General features: G+C 49.0%; 4 protein-coding genes across 4 annotated transcripts; 1 reads left to right on the top strand and 3 right to left on the bottom strand.

The window, feature by feature from the left end:
* Positions 1–42: 42 nt before the first annotated feature.
* On the bottom strand, positions 43–1,633 carry FPOAC1_011937 (uncharacterized protein; the record flags this gene model as incomplete). Its single annotated transcript, XM_044856304.1, has 2 exons — positions 43–1,349; positions 1,549–1,633. 2 exons carry the CDS (start codon positions 1,631–1,633, stop codon positions 43–45), a joined length of 1,392 nt encoding a protein of 463 aa, XP_044703617.1.
* Positions 1,634–6,303: 4,670 nt separating this feature from the next.
* FPOAC1_011936 (uncharacterized protein) lies at positions 6,304–6,754 on the bottom strand (the record flags this gene model as incomplete). Its single annotated transcript, XM_044856303.1, has 2 exons — positions 6,304–6,617; positions 6,679–6,754. The coding sequence occupies 2 exons, from the start codon at positions 6,752–6,754 to the stop codon at positions 6,304–6,306; spliced, it is 390 nt and encodes a 129-aa protein (XP_044703616.1).
* A 2,557-nt stretch (positions 6,755–9,311) lies between these two features.
* On the top strand, positions 9,312–13,879 carry FPOAC1_011935 (uncharacterized protein; the record flags this gene model as incomplete). Its single annotated transcript, XM_044856302.1, has 4 exons — positions 9,312–9,332; positions 10,154–10,218; positions 11,957–12,151; positions 12,409–13,879. The coding sequence occupies 4 exons, from the start codon at positions 9,312–9,314 to the stop codon at positions 13,877–13,879; spliced, it is 1,752 nt and encodes a 583-aa protein (XP_044703615.1).
* Positions 13,880–17,860: 3,981 nt separating this feature from the next.
* On the bottom strand, positions 17,861–19,578 carry FPOAC1_011934 (uncharacterized protein; the record flags this gene model as incomplete). Its single annotated transcript, XM_044856301.1, has 3 exons — positions 17,861–18,824; positions 18,881–19,089; positions 19,141–19,578. 3 exons carry the CDS (start codon positions 19,576–19,578, stop codon positions 17,861–17,863), a joined length of 1,611 nt encoding a protein of 536 aa, XP_044703614.1.
* Positions 19,579–20,006: the final 428 nt, after the last annotated feature.

Genomic DNA, 20,006 nt, shown 5'->3' with positions numbered 1-20,006 from the left:
TCTGGTGTTTTGTATACATTGAGATATCGTTTCAAGTTGGATCTACATATTATCTAAATTGTCACGCTTTACAACAATAAATCTCCCTTTGCCTGCTCTCATAGTTCGAATATGCTTTTCGACGTTCCTCGCTGTTTGAACAGCCTCAGTGACTTTCTCTTTCTCGGACTGCAGCGTGTTGGGCCCAGGCGTCCACCCCGTGTAGAGACGAAGCTCAGTGATCTTACCCCAGTGGTCGGCCCAGTTGACAAAGTCGTGGCCGGTTTCAGCCATCAGTGCATAAAACCAAGAACAGCAGCCAGTAAGGTCAAGAAATTCTAGCGAATACATATTCCTACTGAGCGTGCGTAAAACGAGCAATGCCTCACTCCAATCATGGTCAATCGCATGTGAATACAAGTTCGTCCCGCCATAAGGAATGCGACGTCCCTGTGGGGAGGAGACCGTAGCCAGTCGAGACCGAGGTGTCAGGCACGGATCGGGCCAGAATGCCAAACTCAAGTGGGTGAGTGTCGTAAGTTTGGAAGACAAGGCAAGTAGATGCTTCCATGATGCGGATGAAGCGTGTTGAGGGTGCAAGGCCAACGAGAGGTGGGTGAGGTTGGGCAGCAAAGATCGGGGAGGGCTTGGAATAGCTTCGGAAACGTCCCAGGATTCTTGCAGTTCTGTTGCAGGCTCTTGATCTCTGACAGGGAACAACAAGTCACTGACGTCCTTTAGTCTTATTGATTGGCATGCAGAGCCCGAAAGGTCGAGGTAGTTAACTTCAAGGTTCGAGGCCGTTGGGCTATCTAAGACGTCCTCACCAAAAGTATCTGGTGGCGGCAGCAGAATGATCTTGAGATCACTCAAGGAGAGCCCATCCTGGCTAGTTATTCCAATATAGCGGATCAAGGCAGCCTTCAGATGATTGGGCACGAAGAACAGATGATACTGATTGTACATGCGGTGGATATCCCACTCATGTGCAAGTTTCTTCAGCACGATGTCTATCAAGCTACCGCGGGAAGGAAGATAAGTCCCTGGTAAACAGGTCTCTTCCAGCCCTCTTGGTCTCAAGCGCAACTGGCTCGAGGAGGCCTCATGAGAGGCATCCGCAGATTGACGGGAGACCCAGCTTCTCGGTGGAGGAGGACCAGCAGGGAGTCTTCTGCCATTGCTATCAAATCTTTGACGGACTTGACGACGAGGAACGGGGGTCGGTGTGTCTGGGATCTGGAGGAGCTCCCTGATGGCCGGGGGTAGGGTTGGAGCAGTCGCAGGCAGGGCTGACTGGGAGGCGGCGGAGGGGTTGATTGAGGTACGACGTAAGTTTGCTAGCAATTCATTGACGCTTCGGGAGGGCTTGTCTGTTGCGCACCACTTGTGAGACTCTGGCTACCACGCGGTCTGTAGAGATGAGGGGGGAGGGGAAGGGTGTCCAAAAGGAAGCGAACCGAGAGGTGGTCGGAGGCCGAGTGATCAGAGGAGGGGCGTGGGAATGGGAATGCGATGCGATGCGATTGCGGTTGCGATGGATCAGGATTGTGTCGGACCAAATGCACTTACCAGAGGTATCAGTCGATCTTGACGAAGACGGAGAGGCCGTTGAGATTGGCTTGAAGGACTTTATGTGGTTCCTTTTCTTCGGCATGCCCGGGGACAAGCTGCGTGCAGTTTGCGACGAGTTGAGGTGAGGAGGAAAAGAGGAGAGAAGGAAAGAAATGTGTGATGTTGAGATGAACAAGGTATTTGTTTATTTGTCCAGGATCTTGTATCAGTCTATATGAGTCAAGTCGATGACTGATTAATTTAGCACCTCCTTTGCCTAATTGTTGAAGGGCAGTGGAGGATCGATAGAGTCATCAATGGATCCCTCATGAGTCCTTCTCAGCTCAGGTAGCCATCATTTTTTGGTGGATGACGATAGCTTTCGGTGGGGCACTGGGGCCCCAGGCCGAGGTGCCCGGGTTTAGGTTAATGTTAGGTTAGTAGGTACCTTAGTAGTCCATGCCCGCCAACGTTGGCAGTCTAGGTCTCCACTGGTGGCCTAAATAGGCGCCAAGCCACTGCCGATGGAGCTTGCAAGACCCCTAATTACCTCTATGGAAGTGACCTAATGCCCGACTATTACCATCGAAGGTACCTACCAAGGTCCCGTCAGCAAATAATTGATGGACTCCAGTGATTTTCTTGAACAAAACCATACATAAATGTCTACAATATCACACCGTACAAGACAATACTGGAAGTAAAACACTACCAGGGTTAGATTTGAACCTCGAATGTAAGCCAATCAACTTCAAGACAGCAACGAAGGGTTCTCAAACCTGTTTGCCTGATTTGACCCAATACCAAGGCCAAAACCCTTCAAGGATCACTGAGGATCAAATGCAGTGCTCATGCGTCTACATGCCTGAGGCGGCTTCTGCCTCTGCCTCTGTCTCTGTCTCTGCCTCTGTCTCTCCGCCCCATGACCAAACCCCGGCGATGATGTGCATAACGCAATGGATGTCATGCTTCCCTTGCCTGACTTACACCGAGTGTGTTGGCCTAATCCAGGTACGGAACTCTAATACTATTCACCAATCGCAATCATGACTTATACTCACCCCTTGATGCTGGCTATTCTTATCACATTATCGGAATGTCTGGTGTCCTGTCTGGTCAAATACTAGTGTTCTATTTCTGCAAGAAACGAGGTCATGAGAGTGTCAGGCAATGCATCCTTCGTAAAGAGTTTGTTACGATGACCGTCAAGGGACTTGGCTGCGTACAAGACGCGTCAAGGATCTTAGATAGACTGTCCGGAAACCTGCATCCTACCAAGTCAAAGCATTGTGGTGAGAGATGCACGGCCACATCCCCATGCAATCTTTCCTTGGATACCTAATCATAGAAACAGTTCTTTGTCGCCAATGAGTTCGCCTGATCGTGTTTGTTTTCTCTGCATAATGATATTCCCACATCATCCATTGATATCGGAGTCCTTCACTGCGACGTTCCATCAGTGAAAGTACCTGTCTAGTTCATCGAAATCGCCAAAGATGAATGGTTCATGTTGCTGTTGCCTTTTTGATCGTTCGTCAGCAAGGAGCCGTGAACTATGGATAGCTGCGCGCCCAGTTTCATCAGGGAATCTGGGCGGGTAACACATCCAACTTCTTTCCCGCCACCCAGGGCGGATAGCCTCTAGAACTAGGTTATGATGCCATGCCTCGCATGATATCATCACTGGGATTTCAAGAGGATAAAATACTATCCTTATGTTTGCTACTAGATGGCGAAAGCTCTTTGTTCGCATGGGTCCGCGATTGATTAACCCAGGGAGCGTATTTTTGACTGGCGAAAACTTGTGATCATCGTTACAACACAAATCACTCATACAGGACTCTCCAACTGGTCACCAGCTTTACTGTGACAACATTCCTGTTGGGGGAAAGCATTGTGGTATCGTGAAAAGCGCAGTGCTTAGGCTTTGCTTGCCAACCCGAGTTGCGGCAGTCCCCCTGGTTCACGATCTATTGGTTACCAAGTGAGCTTTGATTTGTGCCTCCAACTCTCTCGTGTCTTACAAGGACAAAGGCCTTTTGAAATGGATCTGGGCTTTTGGGCAATGCTCAAAATGTGTGAGGCTTCCCCATCGCGGGCCAAAGGAAGCGTCCGCGGGAGGAGCACTGCAGAAGGTCCATTATTTGGCCAAGGCCTTCTTTCTGCAACATATGCCTGCTTCTAAGCTGGGTAGCTTAGGTGGCTTGGTTTGACAAGATGCTTGATCCGGAAAACAGAAGCGAACAAATCTGGCCAATTCGTCACTTTGAACCCCGATTTGAAGTAGCCACACCGATAGAGCAACCTTGGAAGGAGCTGAAAGTGGTTGAATAGTGTTCCATCACATAATATACCCTGGTATGGTAGACGAATTGGCGATCGTTAGCAAATGCTGCCATGGCGTGTCTTTGCGGCAATAATCTAAATGACTTCTGAGGAGTCCAGGGTTGCGATAAACACCCCCGGTTTGCCTATAAACAGATCAGGTAAACGTATCATAAGCCGCGTCTGGATTTGACTTGGGCTGGTAAAGATACTCGTATTGCAAGACGCAGATAGCTCTCGTTTGTGTCAGGTTTGTTATGTTGTCTCAACAAACTCATTTGAACTGGTTTCAGAGAAACAATCATAACACCGAGTTAGTAGCCTATGCCCTCTGCATAGATACTGTACAGACTCAGCTACAAGCATCCTATGTGGTAGTTTCGTATCCTGCTTCCTTATTTGAATCAGAAGTGACAGGAGGCATAGGGTGATTATTGACATCCATCTGTCCTTGTGAGACACTTGACCCAATTAGGAGTAGAACAAATTCGTTGCCGGCGAATATTTTGAGGTGAGAATTTGTGTTAGTTGTGACGAGCTAAATCTTGCTCTTGACTCTGCATTGCTTCTGCATCCGAGAGGCATGGTGCAACATGAAAACCACCCCAGGCACTGTTCTTCTCATCGGGAATCCTCTATGGGTTGAATTCCCAGGCCGTGGACATAATCTTACCAGCGTTTGTGTTATGGAATTGGAGCCCTTGCGCAATGAGAGTGCCCAACCCTGCTGTTTGTTCTCCCATCTATGTACTTACAAATCTAGACCCAGGCAAATCCCGTGCCCATTTTAGATCGACAGGCCTGAGTGTACGTTGCGAAAGCGCTGCTAGGCTGGTAAGGCGGTCCAACGAGTAGACAAGCTGGCGTCGTAACAAGTTGAGGAGAATGACAGTCCGAGTTGGTACTTGTACTTGCACTGACAACGACCACATCCATGTTGAGTACTCGAACAAACCATTCTGGAACTTACTGAAAGCTTTGTTTTAGTTTCTTTGTCAGAAGTTTGAAACGAGACAGCCCGAATTTCTCCCCGGACCATGTAGAGAGGAATTAATTCATTATGACCGTTAGGACGCCTAAAAGAAGGTACGAACTAGTTACATGTTCAGGTTAGAGGTAGGTAGTTAATTGATAAGCTTGTCTTGTAGTAGAAGGTGTGATGGATCAAATATGCGGGGATGACTGCCAATGAGCCACTAACAGTTAGTAGGTGGAAGGCGACAAAACGGGGCCGCTGAATGGCGGAGTTTCAGCAAGAGGTACCTATTAGGTATGGAAGGATACCTACCTACCTAGGTACATACCTAGGTAGGTACTGTCCCGTCTTAACCAATAGAATTACAGGGCCATGGCCATCGGGGATAAGCCAAAATGACACAGATAAGGAAGGCACCCGTGCGTGACAACTTCGTTTTCATGTCAGTCAACTCAATCCTCAACCTCTGCTAGAAACCAACCCCAGCTTCCGCCCATGGCTAGGTACTACTTAGCCCATACATTCGCAATGGATCTTCCTTCTGAACAATATGGGAGATTAGGCGTCGCGCGCCTGTCGCTGTTTCCCGTTCATTTAGAGTACGGCCCAGTCGCGGCCTTTTGTCATCTGATCCAAGCTTTGACTTGAGTACCTAGCGAACGTTTCATCCGCCGTGGCCGTTGCAGCTTTGTTCAAGATGAATAGCACTATACTGTACGCACGAACGATACCCTAGGATCGGGTTGTCCAGAGAACTGGGACCTAGCTGGGCCTGATGCGCGCAAGCCCTCTAGCCTTTGCTGATTTGCTAGTCTTCAGCTTGTATCCCACTGAATTACAGGCACCCTTGACATCCCAAGACAGTCATGACCAGCGTCCTCATTCTAAGTATTCAAGGCCCCAGATGCAGGAGTCCATCTCGTTACTGTATTGGCAGCTGCAGCCTGGAAATACATGCGGTCTCTGTCGCTTAGTGCAACACTCTCTTGGGAGCCTAGTGTGACACTGACTTGCTTTTTCAACTACATGACATCGATTAGCCAGAAGCACTGGCGCTGTGCCGATAATTTCTTCGCCTTGGAATCCCCCTTTGAAGGACTCACATGAGGGTTCTGCTTGGATTTTGTATCACTACCTCGCTGCAGTATGATCGTGCCATCTTCAGCCTCAATCAACAAAACGGATAGCAAAAAGAAAGGTCGATCAACTCCAGAGTCTAGAAACAACCAAATGTCACATCACACAAAGATCTGGCTGGAATCACGCCGAACGGCCCAAAATCCTTATCCTCAACTGGTGCAAACACATACGTCTGATAACAGGAGCAGAATTCTCAACGGCTATAGTTCCACCACCCCTTCTGGCTACAACAATACACTGCGGGCCATAGCCGTTGGCATGAAAAACACTCTCAGTGGACGGCCCGATCCGACTCAAGGTCAACCCCTCATCTTCGTTTGCCATGTATTCGTTTATTCGTACCGCCGGTCTGATTCCCTTGGCCAACCACGCTCCGGGAGGCAGAGCAATGACATGTTGTTCTCTAAACCAGCCCCCTTGATGCTACAGGCATCAAGCATGCTCCCTGACACCCATCTTGATAGGAAGCGCGATATGCCGACTTGACCTTGACGCGAGTACTGTAGCCTGTGTCGGTCAACATGGACGTTGCTAGGCGGGAACCGACCGATATCGTCATCAAATGGCCCTGGTGACATTTTACTGGCGGACACAAAAGCCCGCAACCCGCGAGCCCGCGAGCCGACGACCTCTGCCGCGTCGCCTTCTACACAGATTCATCAGTTCTTGGATTATGATATGGGTATGCGCCGCCCCCTTCTCCTCACTTCGGGTATGGAAAGCTCTCATTGGCTCGTTGATAACCTGCGCATTCATCAACGCCCCTTCGGAACTTCTGGCCATGAAATTGATGGGCCTTTATTTTGACCCGCTCCACATGAGCCTTCGGCATTGCCCTGACCATCGCATCTAGTCTGCCGCCAATAAACCGTTGGCTGACGGCTCCGTAGATTTCGGTCTCCTGCTGTTCAGGACGTGTTATGCCGCATCCGCGGTGCGTGGAGATGAAACCTTTCTTCGGCCTCACGTGTCGTTGTGTAAGGATAACTAGACCCATCAGGGCCTGAAACATAGCCTGGGCATCTGACAGGGGTCCGTCGATCATTCTTCGCCTTACAGGTACTCCAGGCAAGTACAGCATGTCGAGCATCAGTACGTCAAGGCCCAAGCTGCTAGGGTTGAAAGCCACCCGGCCATCGAAGCCTGTGTATGAGTGGGCTGACAGAAGCGAAAGCTTGACTGATTGAGGGTGCCGTGTCAATTGTGGTTGGTTGTTGCCTTGGTCACTTGGCGATTATTCTATGCCTCACCGCGCTTGGAAGTTGGATGTAAGTAAAATTCCCGGACAAACCTAGGCCAGGTCGTCGATCACTGCGCCAACACCTTTCGGCAATGGACAGAGCGGTTCTCGCCGTTTCTTTTTCCATGTCAGACCTGGGTGGGGTTTTCTTTTGACGCATTTCAACTTCGTATCAGAGACAAGACTGTTCAGAAGTCAGGTACATTTCGATCCAAGTGGCTGGCTTTTGTCACTCCGCTGCACAAACCTAGTCTAGTCTGCAGTGTTCCGTCTCTGGCGTCTTTCTTTCGTCAAAGCAAGGCTTTCCCAATCAACGCCTGTGTTTGTGGCGTATCGTAGAAGCATTGACGGACGGGTGCTTGCATGCTCATGCACTCGTACTGGCGTCTGGAGTGGATAATACTGGTCTTCAGGCTCAGGGCAGCGTCCAAGGCCGTAGCATACTTGAAGCACAAAGACTACAGATGCCACTTTGTTGTTTTTTGAGGCTGATCTCTGCGTCCAACAGTCAAGGCGCAATGGCCCAACAGCTTCAGTATACAATGAATTGAAAATCATCAATCGAGACTAGCCTCGGCGTATGCACCTTGTTTCCGATGGCCAGTCTCTGCTGCCGTCTTGCGGCCCGTGAGCTAAACCGGGAAGACGCCCAAGAAGAGCTCTTTGGAACTTTGCTTGGTTCAGATGGCGAGAATTATGAAGAAATTGCAGCATAGCCCTGCACTTTTACGCGGGTTCCTGCTTTCAATTGTTACCGTGAGCTCCGCTGGTGTTGAGGCTCTCCACAAGAGTTCAGCGCCGATGGTTGTTAGACCAAACAATACACCGCCCATGAGACCGTGGAAGCAATTTCAACTATACATGAGATATCCAGAAGTCTACCTTGACAATAACGCTGGGGCTTCTGGGCTTCCCATAATTTGCATGTCTACGTCCCGTTGTCTCAGACTCTGCACGACCTCAAATCCCTTTTCATTCGAAGTGCCTGCCCTCCGCCGGTGACCCCGAGTCTGCTGTTATTCCTTCGAAGCTTTCGGCAGACCTTCTGGTTAGGACCTAGTTCATTGCCTTCCTACTTCGCTCTCAATTTTGTGCTACATGTTCTAATAACCATCCCCTGAAGGCACTGACTCTGACCTCCTCAGTCCATTCCTGTACGATCCCAAGTCAGCCACCACTACTTGAAATCGAAGCGTGGGTATATAGACAGCCAGATCCTGCACTCGCGCGGTTGTGTCTTGCCTGGAGCTAATATCTCTCTGGTAGCTTGCGCTTTCAACACTGCACTTCCTGTTTGTGACACCATATTCGTTGATCAATACCATCTCTCCGACCCGGCCCGACAAGAGCAACTCACCCTGAACGTTCTATTTTTTGAGGGAGACAAAACACGACAGCGCTCATTCAAATTAATGAGTCAAGCTAGGGTAAGACACGGCTATTGTTTTCGATTTCAGCACCGCTGCCCGCCATTCTGTCGTTGCCGAATCCATGTACACGCTCGAAGGAATAGCATTAAAATACTTCCATGCGATCAAAACCTTCAACCGCCTCTTGTGCAAAACCTACAAGCCTCGAGGGAGGCGGTATCTTGGCATTTGTGGCATTGTCCTGCCCTCGATAAGGACATCTGCCATGAGTGGTTTCAACAAGAATGGGCTACTATTTCGGAGTCCATGGGAGGGAAGTGCTGCCAGAAGCTTACTAGAATTGATTCGAATGTATGCAATGGGCTCACAGCTCACATGTTGACAATGGCCACTCGATCTTCGAGTCAGTTGGAGCATCTGCTAAGTCCGAAGAATCTCGAGCTTTCTTGTTCCCATTTGATATTCCTAGTCACTCAAAGAGTATGGAAAGAAAGAAACATGAAGCTGACGCAGTCATAGAGTTAGGTTCGAGTAGAAACCGAGAAAGGGGGCGCCGCCGTTTTCACGAGTGATTGACGACTGGTGCATCGAGCAAGCTTTCCTCCGGTAGCCGATTGTTATCAAAGTGTCGAAATCTAAGTCGCCAGTCGATTGCATGATCCGTTCGACAAATCCGACCAAAGGGGTGTCCGCTTGATGGTTAACGCCAAGCCATCAATTGAACGTGCGTATGAGTTCTCAAATCCCGAAGGTAAGATACTCTTCGGTACAAATTCCAATAGCGTCCATTTGGGTCATATGTTATGTATGAAAGGTTGGGCGTACAGAGCTCTAAGTTACCGGCACTTTGCTTCCTCATGGTACGTATCAGAGTTTCGTTGGTCTACACATTCACCACCTCTCATATTCTCCATTTCTGGCATATCGGGTAAAGTGGCTACTTCTGCCGTCTTCGTGATACGCGGTACAAGGTCGCAGGCCTGTTCTGCAACTGACCCTCGATACATTTTGTCTTGAGGCGTTTGGTATAGACGGTCCGCGGTAGACAAACGCCTCTTTGAGCATCGCCCAGGTCACAACAAGTTACCAAAGGACTCAGACAAGTGTCTTTCACCGGCATGAATGAGCAGTGTCATTCAGAATGCATTGCCATGCTATTCCGTACTCTACATCTCATGCTTCGTGTTTTGTGCACCAAGGCACGCATGCCGAAGATCTTGCCCATAGCAAGAGCTCTGCCTGAATTCCCGAGTTCCACCAGGTATGATTGCATAGTCTGTGGTCGGGGCGAGCCATTCTCATATCAAACATGAGAAAATTGAACAAACAATACATAGGGCTGTTGGCGAGAAACGAAGAATCACATAATAGCAAATGACCTTGACTAACACAAACTCAAGGATCCCGTCGAACACACGAGTTTGCAATGAATGTCCGGTTATTTACTCGACGCTAGAACTATGTTATGATCCAAGCAAGGAATTGAACGGCCCCCATAGAAACCATCGAGGCTGATTTGAATTTGACTCCAGTGTTGCAATCAAGTGCTAATGCAAAGTTTGTTGGATATAGGAATACGAATCTTCGACGCCCACCATGGGCTACATGGATATGGCGACGCATACCGGAGAGATGAGGTTAGTCGTTATTTTTGTTAACTCTCCCTTGCTTTCGTTATCGCGTGCTCATATCAGGCATTGCTGGATGCCTTTCTATCATATTTGCAAAATGGCCATATGTTCGTTCATGCATCTTGTAATCTATTGTTATAACCCTTTACTGTGCGAAATCTGTTGATTACCTCCGGTTCCAGTTATTCGTTACTATAGTGGTGTTCTTTTGTTCTTGTTCTTGTTTTGTTTTGTTATTATTGCTTCAAGACAGTGAGTGGTTTGGGTTATTCGCGAGTTGCGAGCTAGGAAATGGGTCTGTTGTCATCTGCCCAACCAAACCAAATTACTTTTGCTATTACTACCCATGTCGATGACGGCAATGGTCGAGTATCAGTTCCCTATTCAATTACTACCTTTGAGATTGCATTTTTTTTCTTCTCTACACGTTACAATTTCCGGTTTTCACGCATCACTTCAGCCGTGATTATGGCTGGCCTCAGTCTTGGTGGCGCCTTTAACAAGTCGTAATAGACAACTCGGGCGTTGGCAATTTACTATCTCTCACTACCCTTGGCCACCGCTACCGAACCACCCCTGTCGTTTATTTTCTTTTTCACTATCCATGTCTTGTACCGCCACCTGCAGTTCATTTAGCTTTGATCATCTTTGTCTCTTTTCTCGAGCATCCTGGCCAGATTTGTGAAACCATGGAATAAGGACGGATTTTACACGCGATCGATCCCCTTATTTGCTGCTTGAGCTTTCGTGCCCGCTTCAAGTTCATTTTACTTTTTTTTTGGAGTGGACTTCAGAATACCTATTGCAGGGTTCCATCACGATCTGGTTAGGATTATTGGCAGCGAGTGCAGCCTTGTTGTCAACGATTTCATTGTCACACATTCCAATCTCCATCGTTTAATCATTACGCAACATCCTCACCCAGCCTCCCCTCTCTGAGCCCTTCAACTGTGCTCCCCATTACTGCCCAAGGAGACAACACCTGCGACGTTTATTCGTCTCTGCAAAATTCCCAAGTCGGTCAGTGACGGTATTCGTCTCACAGGCTCTCGGTGCTTGCTTGCCGGCAGCCCCGTTAACTTGGATCCCTCTCGGTGGCTTGGTCAAAACGCAATGGATAACTAGATATTAGCTGGCTGTCTTTGTTCGACACAGACACCCGGGTGTGGCTTTCGCTACCTTACTCGGATCCTAGTGCCTAGTATCCTTTCCCTCCCCATTCAAACCGCTCACTGGCTGCTCTATTACCCTGTTCGAGATTCTGCTTACTGCTACTCCCTACCTGCTCTTTACGTCCTTTCACACGCCCACTCATTACCTATACTGCGGTGCGCTGCACTGCATCTATTACCTGCCTCTACATCCCACATCCACTGCACGCCGCCCCGTGTCAACGCTCAGTGCCGGCCGGTGTCAGTCGGTGTTAGTGCCAGTGCCGTAAGCTGCTGCATAGGCTGTCCTCGCAGCCTCTCGAAACTGCTCGGCAGGCTTTGTGGCACATTAACGGCCGACGGTATTACCTGACGTGCGCCTCAAGCTGTGACACGGGGAACACTGTATTTCCAGGGCATGGCAATACAGCAGCTTTGTGGCCGCCTCTCTTGCCGTTGTCGCTGCCACTTCCAACTGCCAGTGCCGTGCAGTTGCCGTTGCCTACCTATTCACTCAAAATTATCTTTTTCTCCTTCTTCTGCTGTTTCTACTTTTTGGTCAGCCTGAGGTTGTTTTGCTGATGAGGCGCCAGATACCCACAGGAGACCAGTACTTCTCTAACGATAGAGCCATCCCAGCCCTCGTCGCTCTTAAACCTGTTCCATCCGCCAGTTCTCAGCTCCACCGCGCAGTACCCTCAGGACGGAAGTGCCTTTTTCCAGTCTCAACCGACTGGCCATCACCATCTGTATCCGGGTATAGACGTCCGCTCCCGCCTGGGCTCCAAGTAAGTCGTCTTTCACTTTATTACTTTTCAGCTCTGCAACCTCTATTTGCTCCCCCGTCACCTTCACCATTTTAAGATGGGGATCACGTTGCAATCGCATACTTGCCTTTATCCTTTGACTATTACCCAATCTTCACCTGCCATACTTTCTTCCGACACAGCACATTTGGGCTGTGTTTGATATGTTATAACATTCACGAACAAGAAGAAGAGGCTCTTCATAGTTGTGCAAAGCAGAAACTGACTGCCAACGACAGCACGACGTCCACGACGGGGATGGCACATCCCTATCCCCCTTCACATCGCACCCCAGGCCTTCCGCACCCTGGTCCTCAGATTAGTGCTCGAGAGCAGTACACCTCTGCAACGCCGGGGTTTAGGAGGCCTTCCGAGCATTCAGTAAGATCACCTTCTTTTGCCACGCAACCAAGAGGAAGACACCCTCTATCACCGACTACAAGTCCAAACACAGCTTTCTCGGCTCCAAGCATGGGCTCGAGCGGGTACGGCAACAGACCTACGGGAGGCCATGTCCCCCCCCTGCACAGTGTTCATATGATGGGAAGTCTCCAATACAACGATGGTGCAGGAACTCCTGTCAAGGTCGATGTCAACGGGACCATTGACAAAGGTTTCTTCTTGTCCGAGAACGAATGGACATGCTATCGAAGGAACTACTTTTCGTGTATTTGTTCTTATTCATTGAGCCCTCACATACCCAGCGTCTCCATCCAGTATACCGCGACTGGCTCAACACAACCAGTTCAGGTGTATGGATTTGCCATGTCCATCTCTGCCGTTGTCTCTGATAACGAGTCACACAACATTGAGTTGGTGCAGCACACACCAAAGAGAGACAAGGGACCCATAATGAAACCCGAAAAGGTTCGACTGGGTAGCAAGCCCCGTGAAGCTAGTCACCACCATCATATGGGTATGTTTACAGACTCGGTCGTATCCAACCGTCCTGTCTACCCCGACAATTTCAGCAATCAACCCGGCGGGCAGCAACTGCCTACAGAGCATACGTTCGAGCGAATCCAATTCAAGCAAGCCACGCAAAACAACGGGAAACGAAGGGCTGCTCAACAGTACTACCAGCTGGTCGTCGAACTCTGGGGTGATGTTGGGACCCAAGGTGGTGGCGACCAGTTCGTCAAGATAGCCACTCGCAAATCTGCAAAAATGATCGTCCGGGGGCGGTCGCCAGGACATTATCAGAACGATAGGCGGGGAAGCCAAAGCAGTGGCCCGGGTGGATCTTCGGGCAACCTGGGAGGATACACTGTCGGCGGCATGGCTGACTTCAACACTTCCATGATGGGTGGACCGAGCTACGCAACTGGTGGGTTTGATGCTCGCAACAGCCTATACAGCGTTCGTCACCACGACATACCCCCCGAATCGATGATTCCCCCGGAGGATTCCAAGGCGATTGGCACGACTCGAGAATATCAGTATTACCCAGGGCCCATGTACGAAGGGCAAAACGACCGAATTGACTTGTTCAACCCTCGAACGGATCGGGATAATGTCGTGCCGCACATGGCTACGGGTATGATGGTGGGCAGCAAGATCAAGTCGGATTATGACGGCGCTGCTCTCCCCAGTATTTTCCATCCACCAGCGCAAATGAACGATCGCCCACCAGGACCCTTCGAAGGCAAATCCACATCGAGCGGCTACTATCCGATCCCCTCGTCGGGGATCAACATGACCATGACATAGTCAGCGCGGCCGTACATGGCTCTTGGAGACTGTTAGGTCTTGTCCGTCAATTTCGAACGAACGAGTGAGTACAAGACGAAACGCTACAGGGAGACGGGAACGCTACAGATCGTATCAAGGCGTTGGGGAATCAGCATCTGTCCAGGCATGTGGACACTACAGGAAAAGGATTAAACGAGTAAAAGAGGCGACATTGCGTCAGGACTATCGGTAAAGGTGCAAAAAGAGACATTTGTATGGCATTAGCATTATTAGTACGGGGTTCGGATTATGGTTTTCTCAAATTTTTCGTTCGTTAGATGAGGGGGGTGGGCATTCCGCCAGGGAAATGGCTTCAGGACACGGCAAGATGGATGGAAAAGATGAAAAAGAGCGAAGCATAACGGCGTGTACGACTTGGGGCTAGGAACCTGACGTTTGATATGTTGAGGACAAGCAAAAACAACAAGGCGAGAATGTACGAGACAGAAGATCAGTAGCAGCGGCAACAAAACCGAGGTGAGAGATGAAAAGCCCAAGGCCGTGAGCTTGTTTGGGGGTTGGGTGTTTGTTTGTTTTTTTTTTGCCGAGGAAGGATACCCGGGGTCGCATGCATTTCTTTCTTTTTTTTCCTTTCTTTCTTTCTTTGACTTTTACTTCTACTTCTTGTGGTCCATTTTCTCGTGGACTTGACTTTTGTATTGAATGCAGTTGTCTTCTTCGTCTCCTGTCTCTTGTTGCCCCGATCCAAGTCCAGCCGCCTGCCCAACAGGCTGTCGACGTATCATATCTGATGAAGAGGCAACGAGACAAGACTATGTATCGCCTGGCCCAAGGCATTTATCCTGGTCAGTCAATTACCTATGTAACTTAATGGATGGTAAACGGCGTTGGGAACACTAGCAGAGGGATCAGTCGAGAGTACGAGGGTAATAGGATTACAGGATTTGCATATGCAGTTGAATAAAAGATTGCCATTGATTGGTCCCGATGACAGACAGTGCCATACATGGTCCAACTCGCGGTTGATTGAAGTCCGACTTACTACCCAGACTAGACAAGAATAGATGTGGGACTAGACCGGGGTACCCATTGTATGTACAGTACGACACAGCCTAAGACGAATCCGCATGCAGGGTCTTGAGCTTACCTAGGTACATACCTAGGTAGAGATGGGTAGATTAGCACGTGTCTCGGAACTTTGATCCGTGACTAGACTGGACGTTTGAAGCTAGTAAGGGTTTTGCTTTTGTATTTGTTTTTGCCTTTGTCTCTAAGCCTCTCTTGTTTTCTCTTGACTTGACTTGACTTGACTTGAAGTGGCTCGACTTGTTTGGTTTTCTTTGAGACAACTGCGATAAAAGAAATGAGACTATGTTGGGGGTGTGGAATCGAACCTGGTATTGAGTGGATGATTCGCAACCATGTCTCTTTTCAGCAACAACAGGCAAGAGACTCAACCAAGCCTCAAAACGAAGAGGAGGGACTCGGTTGCCTTGCTGTGATAGCCAACGACATCCTTGATTTTGGCACTGACAAGGAGTGCAGGATACGGTACATAGTGTCCGATACCCTTGCCATGTCTATCCTTACTGGCTCAAGCTAACCTTGCTCCCTACACCACACACACACGCACACATCTCACTCAATCTTATTCAAAGGTACGATACATGCATGTGCTTGAATGTGAGAAAAGCAAAAGTACTACACTCAGCAAGTAAAGCCTACCTGCTACGTAGTAGGTAGTCTAGGCCTCTGGATTGGGCTAAAGCTGGTCTAGGCTTTTGGGTTAGATTAAGGTTATCCCAAGGACGCTAAACACGTTTTACCAACGGGAAGGGGACGGACCGCTACGGTACGAGACTCTAAGTACATTTGACGTTGTAATCTAAATTAGGTAATTTGGTTAGTATTGAACTGAACTTGACCAGAGTTGGCTAACTACCGCTCCATTGATGGAAATAAACATGGACTGAGCACGACATGTCGGGGACAGAGTGGGTGTAAGCGGTTGATCAAACCGGCATTTTTAAGATTTGATGGCGAAGCCTCTCTAACACTAAAAGCCAAAGAAAGTATGCAAAATGATGGAATGGCATTCGTTAAAGGGAAATGATCAACAATAGCGAAAATGGCCAGGTGGGTGTAGAGATACAATGTATGTACGAGGATCGAAGTTGCCTATTGACGACGAAAAAAAAAGTATTATATCTCTCTCTCTCTCTCTCTCTCTCTCTCTCTCTCTTTTTTTTTTTTTTTTTTTTGGCTTGGTCAAGAGAGTGGAGTCGGAGGATTGATTGCCTAGTCACAGACAAGACAAGAACAAAAAGAGTGGCATGCAATGTCGCAGTTACAGTACAGGCAAGCTAAAGTGAGTCATTGGTATGAATCACAAGAGGTCGGATGCATGTTCAGGTACAATGTTGAAGAGTTGTTGGTCCAGGCTCGTTGGATGAAAATCAAACCACGTACGTGCTACATACAGTACAAGGTATGTATGTGTACGTGCGCGCCAGACAAGGGTAGGTAATAAGAGAATACTACTATGAATCGACGAGGTCTTATTACCGAAAGCCTATTTTTTTTTTAATAAAAATAAAAAAAGATTGTATCGTGTACACTAGATACTAGGTGAAGCTAATCTCGCATCCGGTGTGAGAAGCTAGAGGTTTAGATACGAAAGCAGAAGACGATGGAAGATCTATCAAGCCCCAGGTTTCATTGCTACGTCACTCAACAGGTGACAGGTGCAGATGCGGGAAGGAGGGAGGGAGGGAGGGAGGGAGGATCGATAGCCTTTTCGAGTTTTGTTGGTTCCAAAACGATAGCCTACTGCAATGTTTAGTCTAGTTATTGCATCATCAGCAACAACAGCATCACCAAGACAAGAGATCTCACTACCACTTCGACTATCGTGCTTACTTCTTTCCTTTTCTTTCCTCTTTTCACATAGGTACCTATACACATATAAGCATGGTACTTTCCCTACAAGGCAATCTACCCCCCACCTCCATGTCGCCGAGTACCCGGTCCATGCATCCACCGAGAGCGGACAATTTCTGCAAGCCTCCATCTCCCCGTGTCACACAACATGATACATATGCGCGCGTATGTGGCGCGGGGCAACCATCAGAGGCCGAAGAGACGAGGGCGCGAGTTCCTTTGAATCTCATGTTGTGTCTAGATTCATTCCATTGTTCTCGCCTTTGCCCTATCTTTCGGCCTCGGCCTCGCGCTTAAGCAAAACTCGTCCCTGATTCACTACTAAAGCTAGAATCAAACCTTTGGGGGGGGGTTAGACCAACAGACAGAGAGAGACAGAGAGGGTCATTCAACATTCTTTCAGCCCTTCTTGGTTAACGCGTAGGCTTGGCAGTGATACATACACACATAATACGTGCATATCAACAAAAAAAGAAAGGAAGAGGCGGGAAGAACAAAAAACAGCCATGCGAGTCAGATCAAGGTACATGCAGAAAAGGTACAAGCGGAGGAACTGTCCGTCAGCCAGCGCCAAGAAATGTTGCCCGACCCTGGATTTGAGGCTCATGCAGGCGACTACACCGGTGAAGGACTGATCACATCCCTGCTTGTCTCACCCGTGGGATGGCTCCGCTCATGAGGCCTTCCTCGGACGCCGGTTGAGGGACAAGAAATCCTACCAGCCACATTCCCCCAGTGCAGCACATTACTGCTGCAGTATGGGGTCGAAAAGAGGGTAAAGGCATGACTGGGGGCTAGGGTCGTGTGACAGGCAGGCAGGCTAGGCGATTCTGATATGTGACAGAATAGAGTGAGACGGACAGTAAGGGTCAGAGTAAGTGAGGAAACTACATGATATGATTCAGGCAAAAGTTGAACATGGTTTGAAATGTTAATATGATGGACCGCATCTATCAGTTGGCTTTTTCTTCAGCCTGCGCCATTTTTATTTGCTTCTTCTCCTAGATGCATTTATGCAACTCGACATTCAACTTGATATTCTACTCACACTAGCCAACACTATGTTCTCCAGATAGCATCGGCCATCTTTGCAACCATACCCATCTCAGCCGTATCATGTACCCTCACCACGTCCGCACCGCCCTGCACCGCCGCCGCAACTGTTGCCGCCGTTCCCCATGTCCGCTGCGCCGGCTCCGTGACTCCCGTGATCTTCCCGACAAAAGTCTTGCGGCTCGAGCCCACCAGCCACGGAAGACCCTCCAGCCCGGGCCAGTACCGTAGCTCCTCAAGCCTCCGCAAGATCTCAAGGTTTTGCTCTCCCGTCTTGGCGAAGCCGATGCCCGGATCCAGAATCATCCGCCACCGTCGGATGCCCGCTTCCTCTGCCGCTGCTACGCGGGAGAGAAGCTCGGATGCCAGGGTAGGGATCAGACCTTCAGGATACGAGGTTAATTTTGTCATGGTCTGTGGTGTGCCGCGCATGTGCATCAGACAAATCGTCTTTTGAAGGCGGGCAACGGTATAGAGCATATCTGGGTCGAGCATACCAGCGGATACGTCGTTAATAATATCTGCGCCGCTGGCGATAGCTTGCTCTGCGACGGACGCACGATACGTGTCGATACTGATAGCCACCTCACGAGCTTCTGGGATCGAGCGGATGAGCTCAACAGCGGGCACAACGCGAGATGCTTCTTCCTCAGCTGAAACTTCTGGCCGGCCAGGAGCAGTAGACTGGCCGCCAATATCGATAATAGATGTTCCATTCTTGACCATGTTCACGATGGTCTGTGCGAGGTTATCCCAATCATGACGACCTCCGTCTGAAAATGAATCCGGAGTTAAGTTGAGAATACCCATGACATGAGTTTTCCTTTTATTAGCTAGAGGCGTCAAAGAGCCTGCCTTTGCGGAAAGCGGTGTCATGGAAGAGAGGGGCTCGCCCAGAGGCAACTCATTTAGATTATCCTGGATGAGCTTCCATGGTTTTCTCGGATCCAATGATTTGGCAGGTATAAGTCTGCAAAACTTCGTTAGAAAACCTTGTCCTTGTTGATCCGTCATTGTGATACATACTCGGCCAGGGGTCTTAGAACGAATTCCCGCTCCAGTATCCCGATATGGGGAACTTTGAGACGCTCATGGTCGACTGTCTCGTCACCATAGAGAAGAATATCGAGGTCGATGTTTCGCGGACCCTTGTCGATAACTTTTTTGCGTCCCATATCGTTCTCGATGGTTTGGAGTTGATCTAGCAGAGCTATAGGCTCCAGTTCCGTCTCAACCTACATGATCGGTCAGCAATTAAGGCTACGAGTATTTTTTGATATACATACCTCACATGCGCCGTTGACGAAACGATCTTGGTCGGTAACATACATAGGTTCCGTCTCCCAAAGACTACTAGTCCTCTTGACTTTGATTCCGCGACGATCCATCTCGTTGCACGCACGTTCAATCTCGGCAACGCGATCTCCCATATTACTCCCCAACGCAATATACGCAGTCCTCTTGCGCGGCCCACTGCTCCCACAACCACCACCATTAGCGCATGCACAACCACAAGCGTTGTGTTTTATTCCAGGCACGGTGTTTCGCGCAAGTGAGCGTGGGCGCCGCACAGCTGCGATGAGAGATGGCTTGAGAGGCCGCGTTGACGTCAATGAGTATCGCGATACAGTGGCGAAAGCCCGTGAGAAACTAGGGCAAACATTATGGGCTGTGCTTCTGAGGCTTCGAGGAAGCTTCGGCGACGAAAGGAAGGATTGTCTCATGATGGTATTTCGCTGTTGCTACATCTCGACCTGAATCTAGTGTTAGGTGAGTTCGGAAATATTGGAGTGAAGTCCGCGAAAATTTGCATTATCAACACGTCGGGTGTGTATGTAGTAGCCCTAACGGTCTTGCTTAGAAGCGAAAGCTTGAAGGAAGTACCGGCCGAGTCTTGCATATGTCGAGTATGGCGATGATTGAAAGGACTCTGACTAATCTTCCATAGTGTCCCTGATCGGGTTGTTGAAGGTTCCCGCTGACTGCTTAGATGTGCTTCCATTTATTTGCATGTGGTTGAGATTCTTGTCACGAGACTTTTTAGTCTTGCTGACTACACCTTGCCGTTTTTCTCTAGTACCAAGCACATGTCAGAAGATGTTCGACAAAACGAGTTACCAAGAGTTCCAAGTTTTATTAAGGGACAGGATTT

Source organism: Fusarium poae, chromosome 4 (genome assembly GCF_019609905.1).
Source record: "Fusarium poae strain DAOMC 252244 chromosome 4, whole genome shotgun sequence".
Taxonomy (NCBI): Eukaryota; Fungi; Ascomycota; class Sordariomycetes; order Hypocreales; family Nectriaceae; genus Fusarium; species Fusarium poae.
The sequence above is the reverse complement of the archived record's forward strand: the minus strand, read 5'-3'. Positions and strand labels throughout refer to the sequence as shown.